The sequence below is a fragment of the Carex rostrata genome, chromosome 12 (genome assembly GCF_964058835.1).
Source record: "Carex rostrata chromosome 12, lpCarRost1.2, whole genome shotgun sequence".
Taxonomy (NCBI): Eukaryota; Viridiplantae; Streptophyta; class Magnoliopsida; order Poales; family Cyperaceae; genus Carex; species Carex rostrata.
In genome coordinates, this window is record NC_135929.1 from 5,571,307 (window position 1) to 5,595,791 (window position 24,485).

At 35.1% G+C, this 24,485-nt stretch overlaps 2 protein-coding genes, 1 long non-coding RNA gene and 1 pseudogene across 4 annotated transcripts; 2 read left to right on the top strand and 2 right to left on the bottom strand.

Moving 5' to 3' along the window:
• Positions 1–1,823: 1,823 nt before the first annotated feature.
• LOC144563248 (putative GABA transporter 2) lies at positions 1,824–7,817 on the top strand. The gene is made up of 7 exons (XM_078312692.1): positions 1,824–2,049; positions 2,155–2,385; positions 2,493–2,590; positions 3,913–4,099; positions 6,564–6,694; positions 6,872–7,108; positions 7,325–7,817. Exons 1-7 carry the CDS (start codon positions 1,941–1,943, stop codon positions 7,712–7,714), a joined length of 1,383 nt encoding a protein of 460 aa, XP_078168818.1. The 5' UTR covers positions 1,824–1,940; the 3' UTR covers positions 7,715–7,817.
• A 2,901-nt stretch (positions 7,818–10,718) lies between these two features.
• Positions 10,719–16,654, top strand: LOC144563416 (putative GABA transporter 2). Its single transcript, XM_078312890.1, has 7 exons — positions 10,719–11,125; positions 11,233–11,463; positions 11,564–11,661; positions 13,060–13,246; positions 15,037–15,167; positions 15,354–15,590; positions 15,826–16,654. Exons 1-7 carry the CDS (start codon positions 11,017–11,019, stop codon positions 16,213–16,215), a joined length of 1,383 nt encoding a protein of 460 aa, XP_078169016.1. The 5' UTR covers positions 10,719–11,016; the 3' UTR covers positions 16,216–16,654.
• LOC144563417 (uncharacterized) lies at positions 15,487–16,954 on the bottom strand. Its single transcript, XR_013514344.1, has 2 exons — positions 16,852–16,954; positions 15,487–15,587 (listed from the first exon to the last, which is right to left on the bottom strand). It is a non-coding gene; the product is annotated as an uncharacterized LOC144563417 (long non-coding RNA).
• A 1,132-nt stretch (positions 16,955–18,086) lies between these two features.
• Positions 18,087–19,716, bottom strand: LOC144563068 (hydroquinone glucosyltransferase pseudogene; annotated as a pseudogene). The gene has a single exon (XR_013514252.1). The product of XR_013514252.1 is annotated as a hydroquinone glucosyltransferase pseudogene (transcript).
• Positions 19,717–24,485: the final 4,769 nt, after the last annotated feature.

Here is a 24,485-nt window from a genome sequence, read left to right on the forward strand (position 1 = left end):
TAATTCACTGATACCGAATCGATTCGGTAATCTATTTTCTCTCTTTCTCAGTTTACGGTTGTTACGGGATTCGAAAATAATATATTTGCGAAAGTCACGATATTTTTGTTTTTGCTTATTAGTGAATCGGAATAACTGTAGGTCGTAAATATTATTATTTTGTCATTTTCTCGGTGAATAGTGTTTTTGCAGATTTCTGCAATTTACGATATTTCTGGCAAAAAAAATAAACCGCTCTCTGGTTAGTCCTGGTAGATAACCAATAGAGGTATCATACATTTGATACTCCGAGGCAACCATTCCTGATCGTTCTTCTTGCTTGGTCGGCTTTCCAATTGGAATTTGGAATCAAGGTATAAATATGTTATATTAATCTATTTAATTGGTAAGTAGATTAAAGTTTTAGAAATCAATTATGGAGTAGATATGTAAAATGATTAAATTGGGTTTTGATGCCAAAGGAATACTGAAGGTGGACCGCCTTGGAAAGTTTCCTAACATACCCCCCATTTAATCCTTTGCTTAAGTTAGAAGTAAAATTTTTGTTTTACGTTCTTTTCGCATCTTAAGCAAATAAATGGGTTTGAACAGTCAAAACCCCAACAGACTTAATCAATGGGTTTGAACCGTCAAAACCCAACAATATGCGTGTTGGTTATGTGCTGTGACTCGCGTGTCCCGTGCTGTAATCATTCGCATGTTGTGATCATCTTTTGAAAATTTAGCACAGCACGACGCATCAAGCAAAATATCTAGTCACAGCACGGCACGTGGTCATGCGAGTCACGTGTAATTAGGACCGTTAGATCTTGATCAAATGGTGAATATTAAATAAACTAACTTAAATTATGATAAAATGGTCATGTGAGTCACGTTTGGCCAGGGCACATTTGGACACGGCGTCACTCACGTGGTGTGACCATTTGCGTGCCATGACCACCTCTTGACATTTTGGTTACGGCACGATACGACACGTAAAAAATTAACTTGACTACGACATAGCACGGCATGAGATCAAAGTCACAACACGGCACGTTTTTTCCACTCTACCAATTGCCACCAACTGAATTTGTAGACATCAGCACTCAAATAACTGCATCAACAATGACTTTAAACAATAAAACAACAGACAGGGCGGAACCAGAATTTGAATTTGGGGAGCTGAAATTTTTTTTTTTGGGGGGGGGGGGGGAGGGGGTTTGAGGGTGCTAATTAGAATTTATACACTATTTTAATACTATATATACATGCAATATATGTACTCATCATGGTTGATGGGGGGTGCCTGACCCCCACTCGCACCACCTGGTTCCGCCTCTAACAACAGAATAATATACATACTCAGTAGTAAGTACTGAAGTCTTTCCGCTGTACTAGATCAAAGCCCTTAGACATGTTTTGATTGTTGAATTCTTTTATATATTATCTATTGTTAAAGAATTTGAATATCTAATTATATATTATATTGACATTTTTAGAAGGAAAAATTGTACAAATTAAACATACAACATATAAAACATTCAGGAATAAATAGCACGGGAGGACATCCCGGGGATACTATTGGGATACGCTTATCAACTACTAAATATTTACTAAAAAAAAAGGAAAAAAACAACTAAATATCTAAAATGATTCTATAAATCTGGCGCTTTTGAGAATTTTCCATAGACCAGTTTCTCTCTGAACAGTACTTCCTTTTACTCACTGACACGTGGGCATTCTAAATTGTTAATATAAACCCCGGAGTCACTGAGTCGGCTTACAACACCGGACCTACCAAATTCTGGCGCGCTCTCTTAAATCGGCTTCCGCCTCTCCTTTTCGATCCTCTCCTGTAATCTCCCTCTCTTTTCCATAGCTTTTTCTCGAATCGTTTTACACCTAAAACCCTCAATAAGACCGAAGTTTATGCTTGCAAGTTCAAATTCTAACTATATGAGATGAGCGAAAAATCTCCCTATGCCTCCTTTCACGAGGAGGAATCTGGTGCAAGAAACGCCAAGCCGGACCCCGGTGACGCCGGTGCCACCTTTGTGCTCGAGTCTAAAGGTCTGATCTTTCACAAATCCAGTCCGACCCAAGCCGATAACAATTGAAATTGAACAGAGTAACTTAATTTGGTATTTCTGTCGAATTTTCTTTCATTACTGATAGGGAAATGGTATCATGCGGGATTCCACCTTACCACGGCGATAGTGGGACCCACTGTTCTAACACTTCCATATGCCTTGCGGGGCATGGGGTGGGGCCTGGGTATGACGTCATTGACGGTTGTGTTTTTCGTCACATACTACAATTATGCGCTCATGTCGAAGGTTTTGGATCACTGCGAGAGCCATGGGAGGAGACATATACGGTTTCGAGAGTTGGCAGCTGACATTCTCGGTTCGTTTTCGCCTTAGTGCCATGTTTGTAATTTTTGTAATTTCTGTTGTTTTAGAGGGTGAATCGTATAAAAGTTTTGCATGCTGTTTTCTTTGTTCTTTTTGAAGGATCCGGATGGATGTTTTATTTCGTGGTAATTGTGCAAGCGACAATCAATGTCGGAGTTAGCATCGGGTCGATTTTACTGGCAGGAAATTGCCTCCAGGTTAGAATTTAAAATCTTTTTATTTCTTGGGTGTTTTTTTTCTCTAAAAAGTAAATATCTAAACGCATCCTATTTTTTTCTTGGGCGAATTAGATAACAATATTAATTGGATATTTTTAAGTGAAATATTAATATAGTAGCAGTTGTTTAAGTATGTATTTTTGGTCATTTCTTTTAAATAGTATTTACTCTATATGGAGAAATACAAATACAACAATTTTTACACAAATATTGGAGTAAAATTAGGATATTCTCAAGCTCACCAAGTCATTTGTAGACCATTAGTCCAAAACCTATCGCATTAGTTTCAAACAACAAATCCAAACCGTTGAAACCATTCTGACTTGCGAGTGATGTGTTTATATACAAAAAATTATAAACTTTTGAATTAATCTAGTATTAAGTCAAGTGGTAAAAAGGAAAGTTTATAAATTAATTTTAAATTTTTAAGTCATTCATTTTCATTATTTTTTGAGCACCTGACTTTATACTAAATCAATTCAAATATATTAATTTTACATGTAACACATCACGTAATATAGATTGATTTTAACAGTTTGAATTCATCTTTTAAGTTACTCTGATAGATTTTGGACTTAAGATCACCCTCGTTCTACTTGATCATGGATGGTCAATAAATTATGCTAATATGATAAGCGGCTTATAAAAAAAATTGAAGCAATATTAATTGAGTTGCCTTGACCATATGCATGTTGGCTGTACTAAAGTCACATTAAATTTTAACTCAGAGTTGCCTTGACCAATATTAATTGAGTTAGCTATAAATGTTTGGTTTGCCATTATTGCACATGGATTGACTGCATTGAACAGATTTTATCTCTTGGAAATCTGGAATTGTGTAGCAGCAGTTAGATCTACAAATCTGACAAAGCTCTTATGACTTTTTTTTTTAATTGTTTTTTATGACAAAGCTTTTATGACTTGCAAGTATGTCGAAAAAGAGAGTATACTATATTGAAAGAATACAATCCGGATGAGATCCAAAAAGAAAAGATGTATCTTTGCCAAAGTAGACATGGAGTGCCATTTTGTTAACCTGTTGCGTGTGTACTGCCCATTGTATTTGTATTAAATGTCGGGCATGTGTGATGTGTTAGCACCACTATTTGTTGTCAAGTACTCAAGTGGCAAGTGTATATGCATTTTTTATGATTTCTATCGTTGTCAAGTGGCAAGTGCATATGCATTTTTTATGACAAGGACAGAAGTCAGAACTGTTGTTTTCATTTAGTCTTCTATCTTCTATATCCCTGAAACTGTTATTGTGATTAAGTAACCCTGTGATTTTTGCATCTCATCAGATCATGTATTCGGATCTGTATCCTGATGGCCCGCTAAAGCTGTACCATTTCATAATAATAGTGACGGTTGTCCTAATTATACTATCTCAGCTGCCTTCCTTTCATTCCCTTCGGCACATCAACCTTGCTTCCCTCCTTCTCTGCTTGGGCTATACCCTTCTTGTTGTTGTCGGTTGCATTCGAGCTGGTAGGTATATATCCCCCCTCTCTTCTTTATTTCTCTTAAACATCAGAAAGTTTATCGCATAAACAAAAACCATCATACCCAGAAAAAAAAAAAATCCTACATGAAATGGTATGCCATCTTGAAAAGATGTCCGGCATATGAACTTTTGTGGATTTTGGTATATTGGAAATTACTAATGACAAGATGGAATTAGTGATGTATCAAATTGATATTTGTGATATCGATGGGCCACTTGGTATAGAGGGTATCATTTTGTGCTTGTGAGCTATACATGTTAGTCCACAAATGTAACTTCACTTGTTTCTGTAATGAAACGGGCTTGGGCTTTTTATCCAAACGAAAATATCAATGTGCCACTTGTAGGATAAAAACAAAAGGACCCTTCACATCATTAATTGCTAGGGTAGTAGATACTGTTCATTTTTTGACAAGTATATGAGTAGAAAGAAACACTTACAGGAGCACTAAAGAATGGTCTAGCTTATGCTAGAGGGAATGAAATTTCAAATTGCCCTCTTTGCATAAATAATCAGTCCAAAGATAAGTTAAGAATATTTGTATGCTTATGTTTATGCTGTTTCTATTAATTACTTTTTGACACCTACATTCACAATGAATATGACACCAGCTTCACATGTCTGTCAGAATACCAGTAAATGCAACGTCTTATTCTTAGGTGTAAGCAAGTTAGTGAATGCTACATTTACAAAAATTAATGCATCTGCAGATACAGTAAAATCGAAGGTAATTTAGTAAAACAAAACTCAAAATATTAACACACAATTAATGGAGGTAGCAAAATGGCGGAGTAGTTTATCAGCTCGTGCAAAATCTTCTCCGAGCCTTCAGGTTCACGTCAAATTTGGGTACTCAGTTGAGTCAGTTTGAGTCATTTCGGATTCTGGATAAGCACTCATGGCTAGGTTAAGTCACCTAAGATAACCCCCAGCATAACCCATCAAAACCAAGCGCCAAAATGTTGAATATAGGCAATATTGCACCATTAGCTCGAAATCCAAATTAAATAAACGATAATATTTAGTCGAAAGTTTGAGCTCATCTTCTAGAAATTAGATATTTCTAGAAAGTAATTAGATATTTTCTTAGACCCATTTGGCATCAAGAATTAGCAAATGATGAAGTTCCTCTCCACACAAAAAAGTAGTAGTTTTTTTTTTTTTTGAAATGATTGGTAGTAGCTACCAATGATTACATCCATTACTTTCATAATGACAACCAACAGACCTCCACAAAAAAGTAGTAGTTAGGTGGAGGTTTTTAGTAAGAAATTGAATTAGGTGTTGTGCTAGGAAGTCAAGTAATTGTGCAGCAGAGACAATTTGTGTTGTAATATTTGTAATATAATGAAATGAGGAGAGTTCAAATGCCTCCATTTTTTGTCTCCATCATGCCTCCATTTTTAAAACTTTAATAACTCAAAATTTAAAACTTAAAAGTCAAAATAAAACCACTAGATGTGATCTATATGATTTTCTCTATGTACTCGTAGAAAAATATCACATTTCAATTTTGTTTTTATGTGAATCAACAAGTTGAAAAATTAACGTCTAGAAATTATCCACATTAGTACGTTTTTTACAAGCTCTTGATGATAACCAAAACAAAATTGAAATGCCATAATTTTTTACACGTGCATAGATAAAATGATGTAGATCAAATCCAACGGTTTTATTTTAGCTTCTAAGTTTTAAATTTTGAGTTATTAAAGTTTCTAAATATGGAGGTATGGTGGAGGCACAAAAAATGGAGGCATTTGAACCCTCCTCTAATGAAATTATATTTCAAATTTATTTGTTTCTCTACTCAACAAAAGATAAAAGCCAATATAAATGCATAACAGATGCCAAGGACCAACTACGACCAAAATATGACAAAAATACAACTTCCTTTTCAACCAAGGCTTGCATCTCTTCATCGACATTTTTGCTCCATAGTTATCATTGTCAGAGAGTTGTGTTGGTGGCGATTACATTTTTTTTTTATTGTAATCGTTCACTTTTGTGCAACTTTATTTTGGTGCTTGTTTTGTATTTTATCACAAATTTTTCTGAATGTCCCCTTTCTCTATTGAAATAGAATGAAACATAATTTTTGTCAGTATGGAATGTATTTAACAACTATAATTGCAACACACCTCTTTGTCCTAAACTCTACAGCTAAATTTCAAGCTGCATTATACATCTTTTGTTCAAATCTGATTTCTGAAGAGATCAATAAGTTATGTCTTTGTTCTATAAGCCCAGTCAACCTGTCTAATGGCATCTCTGTGGCAGATTGAACCAGATGCAGATAAAATTGTATCAGGTTTTCCAGTCTTGTGGCCTTGTACCATTAACAAACCACATGCAGATAAAATTGTATACTGTGTTGTTTCCCTGCTTTTTTCTGTTTAAATCCTAAATTTTGGATTATAATGAGATCATGATTTTCTGTTATTCAACAGGAGCATCAAGGAATGCACCCACAAAAGACTACTCCCTGAGCTCATCAAAGTTTAATCGAGCATTTGATGCATTTTCATCCATCTCCATATTGGCATCTGTGTTCGGGAATGGAATACTACCTGAAATCCAAGTAAAGTTTTCTTAATACCTCAATGTTCGCTTTCATAAATCTCCATTTTTTTATTACTACAGAAATCTGTAGAGATAATCCATAGAATTCTTCTATCCTTTTCCTCTAGGCCAATTTAGTATAAAGAACTTGAGCAATCAATTTATCTACATGGAATTGCAATTTTGTATTTTATAGGCGACCTTGGCACCTCCAGCTGCAGGGAAGATGGTAAAGGCACTTAGCCTTTGCTATGTTGTCATATTCTTCACCTTTTATACAGCCGCCATCTCTGGCTACTGGGCCTTTGGTAACCAAGTCAGTTCAAATGTACTCAAGAGCCTCATGCCTGACAGTGGGCCCTCTCTGGCTCCTACTTGGCTGCTCGGCCTTGCTGTTGTCTTTGTCCTGCTCCAACTGCTTGCCATTGGACTAGTAAGTAGTGTTTGTTGAATGATTTGAAGGATACTGTAATTTCGGAAATACTCTGTTTCTTTATGTTTTTCTTTTGAATTAATGTGTGGATAATGCCATATTTGTGGTAAAATTTGGGATTAAGCTAAAAGGTTATTTCTTCCAACATAACTTTAATTTTAGTTACCTCTAGTTTTTATGAAGACATTGATTTATCAAATACTGCTTCAAATGCAGGTGTACTCGCAAGTAGCCTATGAGATTATGGAAAAGAACTCAGCCGACTCGACCCAAGGGGTGTTTTCAAAGAGAAACCTAATTCCAAGGATAATCCTAAGAACAATTTACATGATCTTTTGCGGATTCATGGCTGCCATGCTTCCCTTTTTCGGTGACATTGTAGCAGTTGTAGGTGCTGTCGGATTTATCCCTCTAGATTTCATACTTCCTCTGCTTTTATACAACATGGAACTACGGCCTTCTAAAGCAAAGCCTGTTTTTTGGGTAAATATATCAATTATGGTTATATTTACAGCAGTAGGTATCATTGGTGCAGTTTCTTCAGTTAGGAAGCTAGTTCTTGATGCTAATCAATTTAATCTTTTTAGTAACAATGTTGTAGATTGAATCACGTACTCAAATATCATTCTGTATTTTTTTTCGTTTCAATTTTGCGTAGACAAAATACACATTGTAAATATCAATAGATATGTCGTTATATATAGTGGAATATTGTTTCATCTATTTTCTACACCCGAAACAATTTTTTTCAGTGAAAAAGGGTTTTGATAATTGTCTTTCTCAAAAAAAAAAAAACAAGAAGAAAAGAAAAGAATTTTGCTAATTGGATGATTCTGTGAAGAAGTTTAGACCTGTATATATAGTCCTTTCAATTGGTATACCGTTACTGTGATTTGCTTGGTTGGGAATATAATGGGAAAAAAAAGGTTATAAACTTGTGATTTATGAACATCCTCTAGCTTTTGTTCTCATGTATGAAAACATTTATTAGGTATCATTTCCATTATGCGTATCTGAATACAGATCCTAATTAAAATGTGCAAGAATATCAGAATACCATCATGATGGTTTGGTTCAGTCAATTCTACTCAATATACCAGAATCCCATAATATGTGGAATAATACCAGAATATTATATGATGTTTTTGAGTGCATAAAGTCAGTCAATTTTGATTAACATCGTCCATTCTTCTTCTTTCTTTTATCGGACGAGATTAATGAAATGGCCGATGATTAGATTAGTTAGATACAAGATGTAAACAACTAATGCGAGAAATAGGATGCTGTTCAGAGATGAGGACTTGGAAAGTAACCATAATATTGGAAAATGTACGCACGCAAAGAAATGAATTTTCATTTAGTAAAAAAATAAAAGACATAACTACAAAGTATAATAACATGAGAGATCCCTAAGCTTTTTATTTGTGACACACTAATAAAGCAAACTTTTACTTTTGACACATATCCTCCTCCTGAACATTTTATTCTGTCATAAAATTTACCCTTGTTTCAATATTTTCTTAAATTTTAGCACTTTACAATATTCAATACTAATTTTAGATTAAAAGGATTTCTTATTTCATGATGCTAGGGGTGTCAATGACACCCGTTTACCAATTTACCCTACCTGTATCGTATTCGATAAAACAGGTATGGATAAGATTTTTTTTTTCGTTAATTTATTGGGTATGGGTATGGGTAAGAATTTTTTTTCGTTAGATAAACGGGTATGGGTACGGGTAAATGTTATTTTGTACCCGTTGGATAACGGATAATTATATAAAATAAATTATATTATAAGAAGAATATTATGCTAAACATTTTACTTTTTTATTTGAATGTTTTATAATTTAGTTGAGGAATTGAATTTGTTACAAGATATATTTGTGATTTTGATTTTTTTTGCTTAATAAAAAACTATTACTTAGAATTAATTGCATATTTATATTTTAATTTTATATTAGTAATTGTGATTGCATATGTATGACATGATAAGTTTTGATGATTTATTTGTAAAAATAATAAAACTATTATATTTGTATTATTTATTATTCGCCCGCTACTGTTTTGTTATCAGTTAATCTTAACGGGTATGGGTAGGATATGGTAAGAAAATTTTTTAACGGGTATGGGTAAAGTATGGGTAAGATCAATTTTTAGTGGGTATGAGTATGAAAATAGTTCCACTCTACCCGTATCGTACCCATTGACACCCCTGCATGTTGCCTGATAAGATTATTATATCAATTGTAATTGTTAAGGGGATCAATCACTTAACAATTTTGACAAATCTAAAAAATAAAGCTTAAATTAAAATCTAACATTATAAGTTGATCTATATTATTCAAATAACATATCTATAAAAATGATGATATTTGATGTATGTGAGGCTATGTATGCGTCCAATACCATACTTAAAAATTTAACATTTGATTTCTAATATTATTTGGTTTTCTTAAAAATCATTCTTAAGGTTATCAAGATAACCATTGTCAAGTGATCAGTCCTCTTAATTATTATGAAATTATATATTTTGTATAAGAATAAAATAACACATACCTAAATTTTAAAAAGAAAAATCTTACTAATTTTATACAAATTAAAATCTTAACTAAATTTTTGAAGGATAGTTTGATCCTTTTGTATAATTGTTGTGGATTATACTCTTTGAAAAATGATTGTCAAAATAAAAGAATAATCGGAATACTACTAAGGGTGTCAACGGGTATGATACGGGTCGGGTGAAGACATTTTTATATCCGTACCCATTATGATAACGAAAAAAAATCTTTACTTTATCCGTCTTTTCAAATATGGTATAGATCGGGTAAATGGATAAAAAAAGTGTCATTGATATTTTGATTTGTGTTTTCGATAAGATAGTTTTGAAAACAAGAAAAAAAAATAATGTATACAAGTAATTTGTATTATGAAAATTTAATAAAATACAAAATTTATTGTATCATGTATTATCTTCATATTATCTTCAAGTATATATCTATATATAATTTTATTTTTAAAAATTATTTTATACAAAAACAGGTAAAATAACCGAAAAAAATCATTATGAGGTACCTGATAAGTTACAATTTTTTTTTTCTCATCCTTATCCATATTTTCAAATACGATACGATTCGGATAAAAAAGTGCCATTGACACCCTTGAATACTACTTAATCACACATTCTTATTGCATTATCCTAAACAAAATGTCAAGAAGCTGGACTCGGTAGTTGACCCGTATATATATATTCACGCTTGTACTTGCCACATAAAAGTGGGACTTGCACACACGTCATATCTTTTGGCTCTTTCTTAGAGTTGACTTCTGAATTGTGATATCATCTTCCGAACTCCAATAATAAGAAATAGTAATTCATACAGCAAAAAAGAAAAAAAAAATAAGAAGAGAAAACAATTCCCAATCCTACTTAAAAAAAAAAGAAAAAAAAAATCTCTCTCATTACTTCACTTCTACTTTCATCATGTTTACAAGAAGCATATACTTAATTAATTATTTAACACACTTTTTGTTTGGTTCCTTATAAATAATAAACGCGCTTGATGTGCTACAATAAATTTAAATTCCATGATCAAGTGATTGTTATTTGGTACCTCTTATCAATACTATATTTTAATATTCGAATAATTTCTCAATAATGTTTTGCTGAATTCATGGACCAGTTTTGTTTTTAGCAATACACCATTTTTCCACTGACATGTGGACCAAATATAACTTTTGTCATTGTCCACCGTAAATCAGCATACAACACCGGGTCTACCAAATTAAAGAACGCGCTCTTAAATCGTCATTCTCTACTCCCTCTCTGTTTCAATCGTTGAACACCTAAACCTTCAGCAAAACAGAATTTCATACTTCAAATTGAAATTCTAACTAAAATAACCGAGATGAGCACAAAACCTCCCTATGTTTCCTTGCATTTTGACGAATCTGGTGCAACCAATGCCAAGCTAGACACTACTGATGCCGGTGCCGCATTTGTGCTCGAGTCTAAAGGTCTTTCCTGATCCCAATCCAATCCCTACCCAATCCAAAAAACATTTAAAATCAAACAAAGTCACTTAATCCGAAATTTCATCCAATCTCTTCAACTTTTCTCATAGGGACATGGTATCATGCGGGATTCCACCTGACAACGGCGGTTGTGGGCCCTACTGTGCTGGCTCTTCCGTACGCTCTTCGTGGCATGGGGTGGGGCCCTGGTCTGACATCGCTGACCATTGTTTTCCTCGTCACATACTACAACTATGTGCTGATGTCGAAGGTTTTGGATCATTGCGAGAGCGAAGGGAGGAGGCACATACGGTTTCGAGAGATGGCAGCTGATATTTTGGGTTCGTTTATTTTTATTTTTTTGTCACCATTTTGATGTCAATTCGGATTTTTTTGAGGGGTTTTGTGAACTTTTTTTTTCTGACATGTCCTTCTGTGAAGGGTCTGGATGGATGTATTATGTCGTGGTGAGCGTACAAGGCACGATTAATACCGGAGTTGGCATCGGGTCAATTTTACTGGCAGGAGATTGCCTCAAGGTTTGTCTTTTAAATTCTTTGCATAACTGTTTCCTATTTATCTTGACTATTAATCCGAATACATATATTATTTCCTTTTCTTTTCTTTCTGGTGTTGTTAGTGAGTGGTGTTTTGAATATACAACAAGTATGTAATGGCATTAAAAGAATTACACAATAACAGTACTGGGTGTTAATTGGAATTTTGAATTGAACTACTAATTAATATTAAAGCAGCTATTTAATGTGTCAGTCAGATCTCTTATTTCTTTGAACTATCAAGTCCTAATCGCTCCTTATGTGGTATGACAAAAGAGAGATACTGTGCAAAAGTCAACTACATCGATTAGTACATGATACTTTTTTTAAGCAGTTGGAATGGGTTGACGAATAAGTAATGGTAACATGATAACCAGCTTAATTATTAAGAAAAATTTAAGCAGCAATAACAAATGAGTTGACTAAGGTTCAATTATTTGATTTAGGATTGTCAACAGATTAATGGGTTTGGACTGAATTTGATTAACATTTAAGGATCCATTTCGGATTCATACCGGTTAAGAATACAAGGATCTAATTTTAGGATCCATATTCATTACATTAGCGAAAGTTTGAAATTGTTTAGATCGTACTTTGTTCTATTTGTTGAAAATTTTGAAATAACAAAATGCATCGTTGAATGTAAGTAATAAATATGAACTTGTGTTTTGTATCCAGTTTGAAGTTTCTTTAATGAAACGGGCTTTACACAGCCTTTTATAAAAAAAAAGTAATACATAAATATCCTTTATAAAATGAATAAAATACCAAGGTTAATTAACCAAATTTATTAACATAGATATATTTTGGTAAAATAAAACATAATGATCATAGTAAAATTATAAAGACATAGGTAAATCTAACTATATTCATACAAGCCATCATTTACAATATAATAAATAATTAGGGTATTTTACAGTAAATTCTTTAATATTATTGTTTTGCAATTTAGTTACCCTAAACCATATTTAGCTCAAAATCTATAATAATTCTTTTATTTGCATCTTTTATAAAAATTGTATATACGATTCATATTGGATTTCATATTATAATATTGCTAGCTTATGTGCCGGTTTTCTTTCAAATTCATAGGTAGATCCAATACACTAAATTCATTATTGAAACTATTGGCATTATGAAACTACATTAATTGGTGATTGATTTGCCGTTTACTTAGCAAGAAAATTGTAGTCTCATGCTTGACCCAGATTTTTACTCAACAAAAGAAAATTATAGTCTCATGGATCTGTACAGGTATATCTACATGTCTCGGCAAATTGATCGTATTCCAAAACTGTTGTTTTCTTTTCAGTCTTTTATGTTCTGTTCCTCTCTAATTGTTATTGTAATTAATTAACCGTCTTTTTTGCGTACCATCAGATCATGTACTCGGATCTGTATCCCGATGGCCCACTAAAGCTGTACCATTTCATAATAATAGTGACGTTCGTGCTAATTATACTATCTCAGCTGCCTTCCTTTCATTCCCTACGGTACATCAACTTCGCTTCCCTCCTCCTATGCTTCGCCTACACCTTTCTTGTCGTCATCGGTTGCTTTCGAGCAGGTTGGAATTGGATTATGCCTCTCTTTTATTTCTTCTCTTCTCTTGTAGGCACACTAATTATAGTCATTTATAATTATCATTATTAAATACATGCACCAGCAAGTTTGTAAGTGTAGACGTGTATTGCATAAAAAAAAAGTTACACCCTGAAAGGTATATCATATCTAATGTGAAATTGTATACCATATTGAAATGATATGCCATATGTTGGAACTTCTAATAATTATAGGTAGTGCTGTGTTTATTTTTTCTTTAAGGAAAATATGATCAGTTTAGTGTTATACGGGAAATATCTAGTAACCACAGACAACCTTGAATCAGTGCAGTAACTGGACGGGAAATATCTAATACCCTATCAAACTGATTGTTGAAGATATATACATGTAACATGTGGATGTGGTAAAGTGACTTTTGAAGGGAAAACAAATATATCTTCAACAATCAGTTTGATAGGGTATTAGATGCCATTCCTTAGCAATCTGATTAGCAGAATGACACTCGTGATTAATTTATGCTAATGCTGGGATTAAGGGAATAAAAATACAACTCGCCCTTTTAGACTAAATAATCAGCTGAAAGTAAAAGTAAGAATATTTATATGCTAATATTGTTCCATTTTACTCTTCGAGTTGCACTAGCACCCGAACAAATATTGCAGCAGTGTCATGTATCTGTCAGCATATATGTAAAGCGAATGCTATGTTAATGCGAAATCTAACCAAAAGTTAATGCATTTGTGAGTATACTTAAAATTTGATAATTTAAAGAAACAAAAGTTACAAATTAATACACAATCTGTTGAGCTCGCAAGGACAAACAGTGGGTAGGGCTAATTATGTCTTTGAATAAGCAATAGGATCACGTCAAGCGTTTCATTCCAAGTTTATGGTTACCAACTTTAAGTTTTTGTTCTGTCGACATTGATTTGAAGTTCCTGCTGAGTTTTCTAGGGTATAGAATAGTTGTAAGTTGGATAAATGCTGGGTCTGTGGTGCCAGACAACTCAGTTTCAAATTACATTTCAGTCAGGTTTCTAGTTGATTGGGTTCTTAGTTTAAGAAGAATCTAATTAAGTTGGTCATGCGGATTTGCAGTGTGGATCAGGTTTTAGTTAGGTCTTGTTAGCAGAATCCACATTTTTTTAAAGCCGTTCAGGTCGATTTTAAGTTCAAATTGGTTGTGTGTGCTTTCAGGCGAGTTAAATTATGCCATTTCCAATATCAAATGACATTACATTAATAAGCAAAAACAAGGAATAATATATATAGGTGATTCACTACATGTCTCTTGAAAGCATTAATCTCAAGTAGTCCAGTCACTTTTAGTACAATTGGAATTCTTCAGCAAATTGCAATCAAGCTTGCTGAATTTGATTTTAATTTGCAGCTATTTCATATTTTTTAAACTAAAAAAGCGTTTCAATTGTATTTCGGTTCTTTATTTTGGATTTATTTTATATTAGATAACATGTATTCTACATACAGTTCATAGTAACAATATTGTCTTGTTTTGGTTCCCACACAGCCACACTTACAATAATCTATGGTAGAAGAAAAAAAAATTATTATTATTATTATTTTTTAAATGATGAAACAAACGACACAGTAAGTCATTGACAGATTAGGCCTGGTGACAGTGGTATCATTGGGCCGTCACAAAATTTATTGGGCTTTCCAGTATTGTAGCCCAATTTAGAAAACCCATGCTTACTACATTTCTCTCTCTGTCTGTTTTTTTTTTTAAATAAATTGATTATAATAATAAAGCAATGTTTTTGTATAATGCAACAGGAGCATCAAGGGATGCACCGCCAAAGGATTACTCTCTGAGCTCTTCTAAATTTAACAGAGCAATGAATGCATTTTCATCCATCGCCATTTTAGCTGCTGCGTTTGGCAATGGAATTCTACCTGAAATACAAGTAATAAATCTTCCTTCCTTATTACCTCATTTCATACTTGTAAATACACAACTCTAATTATTTCCCCTCTCTAAAAATGTATCCATTTAGCAATAGGCCAACAAGCACCAACCACGTTGTTTCTCTAGATCAAGCCCTTTGAACAAAATTTAATTAATTAACCATATAGTTAACAACTTCTTTTAGGCGACCTTGGCACCTCCAGCTGCCGGGAAGATGGAGAAGGGGCTGAGAATGTGTTATGTCGTCATATTCTTCACCTTTTATTCTGCCGCGATCTCTGGGTACTGGGCCTTTGGTAACCAAGTCGCTTCAAATGTACTCCTAACCCTCGCGCCTGACAATGGGCCCTCTCTCGTTCCAACTTGGCTGCTCGGCCTTGTTGTTGTGTTTGTCCTCCTCCAGCTCTTTGCCATTGCACTAGTAAGATATTTTTTTTTGCTGAAACTAGTAGGTGACTTTTATTGAATAGTGGATGGAAACATGGATGATGATGGATATATGTAATACTTTTTCTGAATATTCTTCTACTTTTTTTTTTCCCCCTCTTTCTTTTGAATTAGTGGGCAAATTTTGAAGATTCCATAACGAGGAAAACTTGACAAATTGGAAGCATACTTTTTAACTTGACAAATGACAAATGTTGCTTCCAATGCAGGTATACTCGCAAGTAGCCTACGAGATACTGGAAAAGAACTCGGCTGACTCAACCCAAGGAGTGTTTTCCAAGAGAAACCTAATACCAAGGATAATCCTAAGAACGCTGTACATGATCTATTGCGGATTCATGGCCGCTATGCTTCCCTTTTTTGGTGACATACTAGCGGTTGTAGGTGCTATCGGGTTTATCCCTCTAGATTTCATACTTCCCGTGCTCTTATACAACATGGCATTACGGCCTTCAAAAACAAAGCCGATTTATTGGTTCAATATATCAATCATGGTTATATTTACCGGAGTTGGTCTTATCGGAGCATTTTCGTCAATTAGGAAGCTTGTGCTTGATGCTAATCAGTTCAAGCTCTTCAGTGATGATGTGGTGGCTTGAATCACCTACTAAAATTGTGTAGTATGATTTTCATTTTTCCAACTTTGTGCCCACAAGATCCATATATAAAGTAAATACCTGACAGATTAGTCATGAGTACTGTCACATATAATTTCAATATTATTTTAGACTGTAAATCGCACATATACCTTATAAAAAAGATTTTGCCTATTTGTATGCTTCTGTAAAATGTTAGAAAACTGGTATTTTTTAGCCTTTTCTATCTTTAGTAGCGGGTAGAATGTAGAAGCTTTCTAGGCCAGCCATAGAACTCTCCTTCCCCTTTGAGGATAGCAGACAAGCTCAAAGGGTAGCATTTTGGGCATCGCTGAGGTGAAGCACGATGTGGACAAAGCATTCCTAATTGATTGATTCCATTATATGTTACTGGAAAAAAAAATGCTACAAAGTTATATATTTTATGACCCATTCAATCGGCTGTTATTACTATGCTCATGTTAAACAGCTTTCAGAACTTTCATTAAAAGAAATCAAGACAGGAGGTAGTAAAACGATGGATATGTTTGTTCACTTTCTCTTTTGGAGAGATGAAGAAAGGATCAATGGACATGTCAACATAATATTCAGCATAATAAATCAAATTGAATAAATGAAAAAAAAAAAAAAATTTCTTACCTGAACCAAAGACCATAGTTGAGAGTCAAAAACCGACTTTTTCTGACAAACATGCTATTCCATCATGTGCCAACGAGGAAAGAATTGAATACTCGTAAAAATGTGTCATTCCTTCATGGCCCAAGTCAATTATAGGCCGAAGGCCCATTATAAAAACAGCGTAGTAAACACCAGTGGGCTGGGCTCCGTTCGGTCAATATATTCATATCACCCTCCCAATTTTCTCCTATGTCCAACTGTCCCCTCTCGCTTTTGCCACCTCAGCAGCACCAGCAAGGAGCGACTCTCGACGCGGGCCCCACCCCCGGCCATCGGTGCTCTGTCTCTATACGGCCCCAAAGGTGGTTCTCTCTAGCACTTCTGCTATTCACTGTGTACGGAATTCTCATGAAATTGAACTGAATTTCACGTTTAGTGCTGTCATGCTGTGCTGTGCTGCGCTGGTGTGGGGAGCGTAACCTCGATGCTGATGTAAGGATCAATTTTATCAGAGAGAAGTGGGGATACTATTTTATGTTTATAGGTCCTGGTACGAGCTTCCGTTCAGTTATCCACTGAACGTATTCCATACCATGTACCATCTTCAATCTTAGTCGAATACAATACTCGGTTAATCAATCAACTTTCTCTTGAATTCATTGATTTGGACTGAAATTGAAAAGTTAGCTATTGGTTCAACATCAATCAGAGTCTTTTTCTAAAATGAAGGTAATGTTGGCTATACAGCTATCTCTTACCCAATTTCTTATTTTGTTTTCTATCTGCTTATCAATTTGGTTTCTTTGAAGATAAGGCAATAAATGCCTGTTTCACTTGAAACCAGGAATATATTATGAACTATCTTAAGCTACCACATACCTACTACTTAATACCCTGCAACTAAACCCAAGATGGAATCTGTTTAGGCCTCAACACTCAGCACCAGCGTCCTTGACAGAATAGGCAACCATCGACTTAGACCATACTTAAAAAAGATGGCAATGGCCTTCAACAATATTAATTAATCTACTGTACTATACTAGTATATCAAGTTGGAAATTGATATATTAAATTATGAACGTATCAGTTTAAGGACAACTTTTATTGCTTTGCATTTGAGGTACAATTATCTGAATTACACCATAGTATGCATCTCTAAACAGAGCTTCAATCTTAGATAGACACTGTATAACTTCTCTCAAGAGGCTATAAAACCATTCCAACTTTTTTATTTTTATATGTTACAGTGTTTACACAGGTGAACTGATGGTGTTTACACAAGTGCACTGATGGTCTTTACACTACTCCAGCATTCTTTTTCCATTTGTTTGCCACCTCTTCCAGAGCCTGATAAGAAGCCCCACCAACTTTTAGTGCAGTTAACCCTGCCTCTTGCAGCTCCTTCACCTTGCTCCGCACCACTTTCCCGCTCAACCCATCCATTAGATCTCTGACAACCCTCGCAATTTCTCCTCTGTCCACTACCCCATCCTCTCTTTGCTTCGGCCTTAGTGCAGTCCCGTTCCCCTCCACCAACAACACTGCGTTCATGTGCTGCTCTGCATAAAGTGGCCATGCAATCATCGGCACACCATGACACACACTTTCTAGTGTGGAGTTCCATCCACAGTGTGACAAAAACCCACCGGTTGCCTCGTGGCTTAGAATTTTCACCTGAGGTGCCCATGAAGGTACAACCTTGCCTACCTCTCGTGTCCTCTCCATGAATCCTTCAGGCAGATAGCTCAATGGGTCATCCTGATATTTTAATCCGAAGAAGGTAGCATTTGATTCCTTATCGCTCGGTGTATGGACAACCCAGATAAACCTCTGCCCACTTTCTTCAAGACCGAAAGCAATCTCGTTCATCTGCTCAATACTCAAGGTACCGCCACTACCGAATGAAATAAACAACACGGAGCCTGTCGGTTGTTTGTCGAGCCAAGCCAAGCATCCTGATTCATCTCTTTCAGCCTCGCCCCTGTCAGATCGCACAAAAGGTCCTACTGCATATGCTGGTTGAGGTCCGTGCTTCCCATCATTGAATGCTTTGGCAGTTTCAGGCTCCATTTTCTCAAAGCTGTTTACGAGAAAGCCCTCAGCATTGACATACCCCTTCGCAAGACGTAACACCCATTTGTAGACCTCACTAGTACGGTCCTTTGCTGGGTCAACAAAGTCTTTTCCCCATAATGGAACACAACCAGGGAGGCGCAAGGGCTCCGGGAGGTCATGGTACTGACACGTGGTGGTTTCATGTAAATAAGGGAGGTGAAGCAAGAACGCAAGGAATGCCAAGTTGCTAGTAACAAAGATATAGTGTGGTATGGACAGCTCTTTTGCGATAGGAAGGGTATCTAAACAAAAGAAGTCGGGAACAAATGCAACTAGTCGATTTGATTGGTGCAGGGATTGAAGGGCGGACCGCACGTGTGGAACCGACCGGTGGAGTAAAACACAAATACAGGTCTCTATGTTGGAACTTGGAGGGAGATCGTCTAAGGAGATGAAAGGAATGGGGATCGAAGAGATGGATGGAGGGAGGGAGGTGAGAAAGGTTGATTGTGTTGGGGAGGAGAAGTTGGAGAAGGTAAGAAATGTGGCTGAGAAGCCGTGATGGTCGACAAGCCGCTTCGCAAGCTCGACAAGGGGGATGAGGTGGCCCATGCCTGGGCTACTAAGGAAGGCAACGTGAGGCCTTTGGTTTTGGTTTTCAACTTTGTCCTTCTCCATGGCCATGTTTTGATTTGAGGGATGAGAAACTGAAGGAAGTGCAGTCTTGGTACAGTGGTAAGACTTTAATTAGCATATGAGTTGGGTTTTATGGACTTTTAGGTGTAGGTCACTAGAATTATAGATTGGAGGTAGCCATTGGAGGAACCAGATCTCCTGCCCCCTGGGGGTGCAGGAAATTCTTACTCCCAGAGTCACTGCGGGGTGGACCCAGTTATTGTTAAAGGGTTTAGGGTTAAAGTGATTTTGAGTTTAAGGTTATATGGGGACCCATTCTGCATTGACTCTGGGGGCAGGAGACGATTCGGTTCCGCCATTGGAAACCATAGTTAAATCCAAGATCAACTTTGTGAAGTTTTGAAGCAATCCCTGGTGCTTTTAAGAATGTTGTTGTTAGTGAAACGTAGATATACTCTTAAAAAAGGAGCTGCTGTAAGGTAAAAAACTAAAGATCGATGTTTTGCCTTTAGATATTAATAATTTTACAATGCAACAGAAAAAGAATAAAACCTAAATTAATCCCACTAATATTAAACATATGGTCCGCTTAGGAAAGAATTTTGCATATGTTGGTTAAAAATTCTTCTTTACAGATTAGTTAGCACTTAGCACACCTGCTCAAATCAGCCGGATTCTTGTCCCAGTAAATACCATACAAACACAAAAAATTGGAGGAAATTTTTTATCAATAGAAATTATAAAATTCGGAGACGTACATTACCTAGTTTGTATATATCATATATAGTAAGATTGGATTCATTGAGTCCGATTCATATATATTTTTTTTAACTGTGATAGAGGAAATTTTTTTTTTATGAATCAGACTCAATGATTTCGATTCATAAAGGAGTTGATTTTCTGCAACACAAAACTGTCTATATCTTAGATAGAGATGATTTTGTGCCACAAAAAATCAACCATTTTATAGATTGGGCTTATTGAGTCCGATTCATTTTTTTTTTTGGTTTTTTTAAAAAAAAAATTATAGATCGTACTAAATAAATCACTATATTTGATAAAAACGTGGTAGTCTTTCTATTTCTATACGAATTTTATAATTTTTATGAATAAAAAATTTCCAAAATTGGATGTGGATATGTGATAACATTAAATTCCCTTGATTGGGATTATGAAGGTGACATGATTCAATCAACCACAAACATACTGACATTATCCTCATTGGGAATGATTGAAAGTATATGGGCATATGGCTTCTTGTTGAGAAACAAGGAAATAACCTCAGAAAATCATCATAGGTTATTTAGGAAGGAAATACAACTAGCATCAAAAATATAGCTGTTAGGCTAATTTAGGTACCTAGCTTAATTCCCTCTATTAGGCAAATACAGAATCTAATATTTTAGGCAAGCCACCAACGGCTACAAGAGAATTAGGCTATAAAGAGCCATGTAATATCTCTGTACAGATATAACTTCAATAAGAAAAATTGTTATTCATTTCATATTCTCTGTTCTTTCTATCACATCACAAAATTCATTACTTCTCTACTCGTCCACGACGCCCAGCACCAAATATCTATGTTGTAATATAATGATAAGCTCTTTTTATCAATTTCTTCCAAATTTCGTGCACATTTTCGGTGTCTACCATAAATTGATTGTCTGAATGTGCTTGCTTGACTTAGTCCTGCTCGCCCTTTTCTGATGTGTTGTGCTGGTAAAAACCAGCTTGTACTAGTAATTCAACTTTTTTTATAGCCTTTGGAAACCTGAATATTGTTATTTATAGACTTTTCCTTATAACAGGATCTCCAATCATTTTGTGTGGTTATCGTGCATCTAGATCAATCTGTTTACTGTTTATAAACAGGGTCATTCCTTGAACCCTACTTGGACAAGAAAGAATTTAAAGACACGTTGCTATAATCCATCACACTAGCTTTTTATTGACAGCAAGTGAGCCAATAATTTTTTTTAAAAAAAAAAAGAAAAAAAAAAAGCAACTTAATCATCAGTCTCTGTCTTTTACAGATAATAATTTGCTTAAGAGTAGCCTGTAAAAACTTTCTTCTTTATTAATTCAATGGGGGAATTTCACGTATACCCCTCAAAAACTTCAAAATTACATATTCCCCCCTCTAAAGTTTGAAATTACATATTTTCCCCTCTAAACTTCAAATACTTACAAATTTACCCATTTTATTGTCTTTTATATTAAAACTCATCCTAAATTTATAAAATACTAATTTTACCCTTTATTAAAAGCATATAAAGCCCATCAATTCAAATTTGAATCTGAACAATTTGTCTACCGTCCAAACTGCTTTTAAATATGCATGCACAAGATCAGCATGAATCTTGATGCGAACACACACGTATGTTGAAGCGACGTGCACAGATCTTAATGTGATACGCACGAATCAATATTACTTTAAGATCCGTGCATGCTAGATCAGCACAGATATTGAAGCACTATGCATAGATCTTAATGCGATGCACGCAGATCAAATGGTAGAGGAACACTTTAGATTTAAATTTGAGCTTGATGGGCTTTATATGCTTTTAATAAAGGGTAAAATGGGTATTTTAAAATTTTAGAATGAGTTTTAATATAAAATATAATAAAATGGGTAAATTTGTAAGTTTTTAAAGTTTAGAGGGGGGAATACGTAATTTCAAACTTTAGAGGGGAAAATATGTAATTTTGAAGTTTTTGAGGGGTATGTGTGAAATTTCCCCTAATTCAATTGTCACCGTGCTAACAGCCGGATGACCTTAAAAAATCACGCTGACCCCAAGTGGAAGGGCAAAGGTATCGAATTCTCAGTAGTGTGGAAAAAATGGAGGTTCAAAAAACGGGTTCTAAAACAGTACCTCTCCAGTAGTGTGGGAAAAATGGCATGGTGGAGTCAGCTCCGTTACGGAACGGCACGATTACGTACAGGAGCAGATCTTCGAGTTTTAGTGGTGATTTATTGGTACCGATTGACTTTGTTCCTTCTTAAAAATTTTTGTCTCCCTCTGGATGTTTGAATTGTAATTCATGTTAAATTTAGTGTTAAAATCAAAATAAATTTCTTGAATTATGATTGGTAATATTAATTATAATTCAGGATATTAGAAAATATAAGTCAAAATATTTTTTTTTTTATTGAATATTCAATTAGTTAATGGCTTTGAATCCGATAAATTATTTAAACTCGATTCGATATTTTTTTGCCCTCCTGACGATAATCCTAGGTCCGCCCTTGGTTACGGCACGAAATGGCACGGCACGTATTACTGTTTCGTGCTATGACTCGCGTGTCGCGTGCTGTAATCACTCATTGACATTTTAGTCACGGCACAACACTAGTCACTGTTCACTTGATCACGACACAACACGAAACTAAAATCATAGCGTGTTAATCACGGCACGATACGTTTTTCTCACTCTACTCCCCAGCACGCAAAATTCAAAAATCACAGGAGGAGTGGGGGCCATCAAAGGACAAAATCCAGTGGGAATCAGATTTGAATGTTGACAATCAGCTACAGCTAGAAGCAAAACAAAAAAAAGTGAGCTACAGCTGTCCAACAGGACCCCACATATCCCAACCGTTCTTTGATTCTTTTAACAAGTAATTCAAATGAAACAATCTTCATAATTCCAGAAACCCAGGAACCATTTAATAAAGGCCCATCTGATATGGACTGTTAAAACAATATCACCCCAACCGAATTCTTAAACAATCTCCTCAATCTCCCATCAGGCCAAGCCCAAATTATCCTTCTTCCCATTAACCTGCAGCCCAATTCGAACCAAGACACACCACTAATAAAAGCTGCACCCGAAACCGCTATCCCTAACCCAAACCCAAACCCAAACCCGAATCAAACCCTTTCTCCTCTAACACATATCTCCCCAGAAGCCGACAACCAGGTTCAAAGCTCCTCTCCAATTCGACTAATTGAACCGGGGATATGCGATTAACTTCAGAGGAATTTATGAGAATAAAAAGTAAATTTAAGAATTAAAGTTATTTGACTCGTTGTAAATATGCATTTTATAATGAAATTATTAGTACATCACTGCTCTTATAAAAAATTATAAAAAACATGTTTCAGACAGAGATCAAGAGAAAGTTGAGGGTTTACGTGTCACTCGTTAATTATTAGCGTCTTTTATCATTATATTAGAAAGTAATACAGACAGGCTATATCGTCTCCATCGAGTGAATTTTAAATGATACCGGAAGATTGGAAAGCCAGTACACATCGTCTTAATTATGTACTCATGCATATGGGACCATTGGAAAAACAAAGCTCAACAACTAGTTTGAAACTTAATTAGCTAATTATGTACGCATGCATATATGTTTTGCACATGGTCAATCACTGCACTATGTGCAAAACCCAATTAGAAACAGTACCACGTACGTTTGTTTGATGAGTGTACTGTCACCAAGAGATATACCAGCCTACCTACACAAAATGCAAGAGAAGCGTTTTTTTATAAGACAAGAGAGAAGAGATTTTAAAAAACAACTTATTACTGTAATCTTATTATTTACTTTACATGTGTCTCTATTTATGAGAAGAAATAGAAAACTAGTCATTGCACTGTTAATTACAACCACTTACTCTTAGTATATTAATTACAACTAGCTGTTACAATTTAAAGCTACTAACCATTATAATTTTTAACACTCCTCTCAAGCTAGGAATGTATATATCGTACAATCCTAGCTTGCTTGTAATTTTCTCAAATGGATCCGAATCTAAGTCTTTGGTGAAGATATCCGCAAGTTGATCTGCACTTTTTACGTATAGTGTTTCAGTTTCTTTTGCTTGAATTTTTTCTAATAAAGTGGCTATCCACTTCTATATGTTTTTTTTCGCTCATAATGTATGGGATTTGAAGCTATATGTCGTGTTGAATTATTGTCGCAATACATTTTCATCGGTTCTTGAGTTTTAAAT